This window comes from Liolophura sinensis, chromosome 1 (genome assembly GCF_032854445.1).
Source record: "Liolophura sinensis isolate JHLJ2023 chromosome 1, CUHK_Ljap_v2, whole genome shotgun sequence".
Classification (NCBI taxonomy): domain Eukaryota; kingdom Metazoa; phylum Mollusca; class Polyplacophora; order Chitonida; family Chitonidae; genus Liolophura; species Liolophura sinensis.
The window spans coordinates 33,912,915-33,918,663 of NC_088295.1; the positions used below are offsets into that span (position 1 = coordinate 33,912,915).

At 36.4% G+C, this 5,749-nt stretch overlaps 1 protein-coding gene across 1 annotated transcript; it reads left to right on the forward strand.

Annotated features, from left to right (window-relative positions):
• The first annotated feature begins 3,193 nt into the window (after positions 1 to 3,193).
• Positions 3,194 to 4,294, forward strand: LOC135480025 (beta-1,3-galactosyltransferase 5-like). Its single transcript, XM_064759823.1, has one exon. It carries the CDS (start codon positions 3,194 to 3,196, stop codon positions 4,292 to 4,294), a length of 1,101 nt encoding a protein of 366 aa, XP_064615893.1.
• Positions 4,295 to 5,749: the final 1,455 nt, after the last annotated feature.

Sequence of the window (5,749 nt, forward strand, 5' to 3'; positions counted from 1 at the left end):
ATTCAGTTTGAGGTTGGAGTTAAAATTTACCCAGTTCAATTTTCATCAGTGTTCTGTACTACTGAAGACACATGGATATTCCTTCCTGGAATTGATGGCCGAGACGTCTGCAAGTTAGGAAAGACACGTTATTAAACGGACAGTTGAGAACAACACGGGAAGTACGAGTTGTTCAAGGTAAGACTGGGTTGTGATGATGTACATGATCACAGCCTTCCAGAGCTAGACGGGGCAGTAACTCTGGAGTTACTTCATTACATTGCTTTCTTGAGTAGCCCTTCCCCTATAAGTTTTTTATACATAAGTACTTGAGGCTGAGAGTCAATCCTACATTTTTAGTGTGGCCATGTGATGCTGTAATTCAAAACCACGTTCGCGTAACATCTGTTTTTGACTTCACAATTTTCTCCTTTCTTCTACCTGTGTTGTGAACACTTGTCTATCTCCACAGCAAAATCAATAAAAGAATTGATCGAAATTTTAATATATGAATTTATTCATCCCAGACATGTTTGTGTTTGTCAGGGGGTTCTTCGACACTTCGCTTTTCTGCCATTTAGAACTAGGTAATGATGAGTTGAATTGTTGAGAGAACCTGAAGAAAGTATAATAGTGAGTTGAATTTGTGAGAGACACCTTGATATTACATAATATTGGGGTGAATGGGTGATAAAAACCTGAATAGTATATAATGGTGAGTTGGATTTGTAAAAGATATGTTAATACCATATAATGGTGAGTTGGATTTGCAAGAGATATGTTAATACCATATAATGGTGAGTTGAATTTATGGGGCATACTTTGATATAATATAATAATGAGTTGAATTTGTGAGGGATACCTTGATATAATAGAATGGTGAGTTGAATTTGTGAGAGATAACTGAATATAGTATAATGGTGAGTTGAATTTATGCAGGTACATGTAATGGTGAGTTAAATGTGGAGAACGACATCCGGATAATGTAATGGTGGTATGAAATGGGCAGCAGGAAGTGATCAGGTCGGATCCGAGAGCTGTTAATCCAGGTTATGGTCAGTTGAATACACGTCATAGCCTCCATTAAAACAAGGCGTCTCCATGATGAATGACATTTAAAATCGATAACAATGCAAAAACTATTATGCCATATACCTGTTCGATTGCGAGCGACTACAAATGCATGTGTACATTTTAAGCTTTGGATTATGATAATAATTCAGAATGTGCAGAAATCTGACAACCAGTATGGCTCTCGCTAAGCTTACGTTCTGAATATTAGTGTTTAACTTGGATCACAGATGGACGTTTGAGTCTTGGAATCGAGCAACCGGGGATTAGATTGCCAGAGGGGAGAACATTGTCAGAAAACAAGCAGCAATTTACAGACATATTTGTACGTCTGTGTCTTCACAAATTTTTAGCGTCCACTTCGGGAGCGCTAGATCCAGGGTCTGTCCTGGGTGGTAAAGTGGTCTTTGTTATTATTATGTAGTCCGTCCTTATGCGGAGTTATCCCAGCAGTCGTTGCCTCGTGTTCTTTTTTGTGTTAGTCAGTTCCGGGCGTGCGTTCTGTTCGTCAGGCGAAGCACGGCTGGCCACTGGGAAGGGTGAAATATTATAGGGTGAGATTTTAAAGGGCTATAATGCTGTATTGTGCAGTCTTTTAGACGATGAATGCCGATTGATTTACTCTTCAGGTAAGAATATGGAAATGGGATTTTATATCAATATATTTATCATTTTAAACAACTAAAAGTTCTTTGTTTTCCAACGAACACGTGATGTAGGGTCGGAACGTTTGAGAAATTGGAGTTAGTTGATGCTAAAATGGAACCTTTTTTTAGCTACCGAAATTTATAAGAACCTACATTTATATAGTGTGATACATTAATATGTAATTTATGTTTACAAAGTGTTATTTACAAAGTGTAGATTATAACCTGAGTAGTGATTTATAGAAACTATAAAAACAATATTTATACAATTGTGTTTGTATGTTTAATGCATATTTAAAGGATTGAAAAATATTGATTGTATATGTATTTATTTTGGATGTAGGACAACCCTTCAGTTAGACTTATAATAAAGATCCAAACGTTAAGGAGGAACTTCACTGACATTATGCGGTATTTTTGTTTGTCTATCTCAACCAGTCTTAATGTCAGTTGTTGGATAAACATGTTTACATTTAAACATTAGGCATGTTTATTATTTGCTGCAAATAGGTGTTTACACCACTTTTAAATGTTATAAGTGAGCAAGAGGCAGAGGAACTATATTACCCTAATAAAGAAGGAAACCTGAAAGGCAAAGATGATAGACCATTAAACACTGCCCATGAAAATAGTTTGATTTATTTTTTTAGAATTTTTCTAACCAGTAAAAAATGCATTTAAAAATAGGATTCTATGGTGGTCTAATGGAACCCAGAGAGTGTAAGTATCGTCGCAGCAATATTTTTGGCAACATTCATTTGTTGAATGCATTCATAGTTCCAAATGAAGATGCATTATGAATGATGAAGTCTGTGTGCGTCAAGTGGCAAAAAGCTGAAGTGGGATCACTGCTCCCAATATGGTTCTAAAAGCCCACAGTAGAATCTAAAGTTATAAATGCATTTTACAAGGTAAATATTCTAAAAAAAGTAAATCAAACTCATTTCCCGGACAATATTTAATCTGACATGTATTTTATGTGTTCTTTACCTTTAAAGCCCGATCAAACACATAATAAATACACAGCCAAAAAGTATGTTTACAGCCTGAACGCATCAAATCACAGCCTAAACATTTAGTTTAAACTTATTGAATATAAATGATAAATGTTGGACTAGTGATAATTGTCACGACAAAGTGTTATTTTGATGGACTCTTTTATAAGGAGGTAGCACCTTTTTCACCATTACGAATAGTAATAGTAGGAGATATCTGTAAAAATATAACCTATAAACATAACCTAGCTCATGGACTGACGATTATGCTGTCTATAAACTATCTGAAATGTAAGTACCGCTTGGAACAAGCCAAATCCTGGGCAATCAGTAAGAAAAAAGACAACTAAAAAAAACTTCCTAATATTCTATGAGAACAAATTCACACTTTTTGATTGCTTACTACTCTATGTATACCAAGACCTAACACATTTTTTTCGGTGTGTATTTCGTTCAATAACGTAGACCCTTATGTTGTTGTTCGCCAAATTACTTGGAGCTATGTCTGTTTCAGAGTTTTCATCGGACAAAGAGTACAAAAATATGGCTCAACATTTCCTGCGACACAGAGGCAGTGTTTTACTAGTGTGTTTACTCTTTGTAACAGTTTGCTCCCTTTGGATGAGTTACAATGTCGTCTCTAAAACTGAGTTATGTGAAACAACAGCTAAGCAGCTACCAGATCTGTGGTTTATTCAGGAAGCACAGATGCCTAAGTTTGTTAACTTCACGGAGTATATTGACAGACTTCGTCACGACATTGCCCATCACAAGGCTCTGGATCCATACTTCATTCCCAGAGATCACAAAGTCAACCTTTATAACTACTCATTTCTCATTGATGGCCGAAATATATGCCAGGGGAAATCCCCTTTTCTTCTGATTGTCGTACCGTCTGTGTTTGACCAACAAGACGAACGCAAGGTTATTCGGGAGACGTGGGGAAGTGTGGTTAAAACTGGTCAATGGTCTGACGGCACGAAACTACCAGTGATCAAACTTATGTTCTTATTTGGACTGAGGAATGATACAAGTATTTATGCAAAACTGAAAAACGAAAGTCTGGAATATGGCGACGTTGTGTTGGCCGATTTCGTGGACAGTTACAGAAACCTTACCATCAAATCCATGTCAGCTCTGTACTGGACCACGCAATTCTGTTCAGACGCAAAATACCTGCTAAAGAACGACGCAGATACCATTGTTTATTTGCCACGCCTTGTCCATTTAATGAAGAAGAATTTCACAAACACAATAATTGGCCACGAAGGTCAGGTGCTGAGTGTGACAAGAGGTGGAAGTATAAAACGATGGATAGTATCAAAAGAAGAATATCCACCGGACAAATATCCACCGTATATTCTAGGAAACTTTTACGCCATTCCCAAAGATTTGATATCAAAATTATTCCACGTGTCTCAGTACATTCCTTACCTGTCGATGGAGGACGTGTTTATTACTGGTGTTGTTCGTATTACAATGGACGCTGAACTTAAACACGAACGCGCCTGTCTGACAGCATGTAAATTTTACAAAACTAAGATATCGTTTACGGTTGGTATTGGAAGATTGAGAGAAGCATGGGAGGCACTCTCCAGATAAACGATGTACCAATGAAGAACCATTAACTCCCTTTATGGTGAGTTGAATTTGCGAGAGATACTTTAATGTAATATAATGATTAGTTGAATTTGTGAGAGATACCATAATGTGGTATAATGTTCATTGTGGTGACAAGTACAAAAAACTGATGTTAAGTTGAACCGGGTGACAGGTATTGGAATAAATTTGATGGCGCTGTGAATATGTATGTTTAAGCAATAGGAAGGCCTAAACAGATTGAGAGTGTGAACAAAGTTATTGGTAAGTTATTGGTTTCCCGGTAAGCGAAGAATGTAACGCCTGTGTGAGGACTATATTAGGTAATAAAGCAGCCCAAATACCCCAATGAAAGATTGAACCAGGTTTGCAGATTAGCAAAAGGCAATGTTTCTGTGATTAGGGTAACATCTAAAACAGGCCTGACTTGGATATGATGAGAATCAAGGTCCATGCACATGTAATGGTACGTTAAAGGGAGAGAAAGGTACCCGAATAATGTAATGGTGATATGAAAAGGATAGATGCAGGAAGTGATCAGGTTTGAGTAGGGTTCTGATAATTCTTGTGATAAATGGTTTTACCACCTTTGTTGACGTAGATCTGTGGGCTGGAAATATTCTGATAAGACCACTTATGTGCTTGTAGAGGAGATGTCGGTCAACACAATATCAGTAATCTGAGATACCACCGGAGAAACGACTTCACTCTATAGACTGAGTGCTTCCCGATAAGTTCCGATAATTTTTTTTCAGTAAACTTTGCTTTCTTTGTATGTGTTCTTTTATCTACACTGAAAAAGCGAATGTTTAACATTTAAACATCTCCTAGCTATAGATAATAATCGTCCTTAATGTATAATTGTAACATGTTTAATACTTAAATACTTAGACATGCTTTTCTAACAAATGATAATAAGACCGCTTTGTAATGTTTATCACATATATTAAAAACATTAAATCACTCGGTTTAAGCAATAAACACATCCAATTTATTACATAAATTATTTGTACAATAATTGTGAGTATTTATAAAATACTGCATGTATTTATAAAAGAAATCAATATATTTACGAAACAAATGCGTGTATTAAAAAAACAAACATCCCCGGGACATGTTAAAAATAAGCAATTATTACAGTATGTGCACGTGTTACCGTTCAAAACAGTCTATGAATTGCACAAAATGTATATAACGGATCAAATTACTGCCTTTTGAAACTTAAGAATCATTCTAACGCTCTAAATAGTGTAGGTATAGGAGTCCGATATTTACTGAAACGTATTAACTTGTTCAGCACGTTTGTTACGTAAGCTTACTTGCCTCCGGTAAGTCGTCTCAGTGAAGCAGCACTAGATAAAAGAGCGGTAGAAATCCGTCCTGCAGCAAGGAGACACATTACATGCACTCTAAGGATTCCTTCGTTGTCATATAACTGAAAAATTGTTAAGTACGACG

Coding starts and splice junctions, on each gene's coding strand:
- LOC135480025 (XM_064759823.1), top strand. CDS start 3,194: ATGTCTGTTTCAGAGTTTTCATCGGACAAAGAGTACAAAAATATGGCT.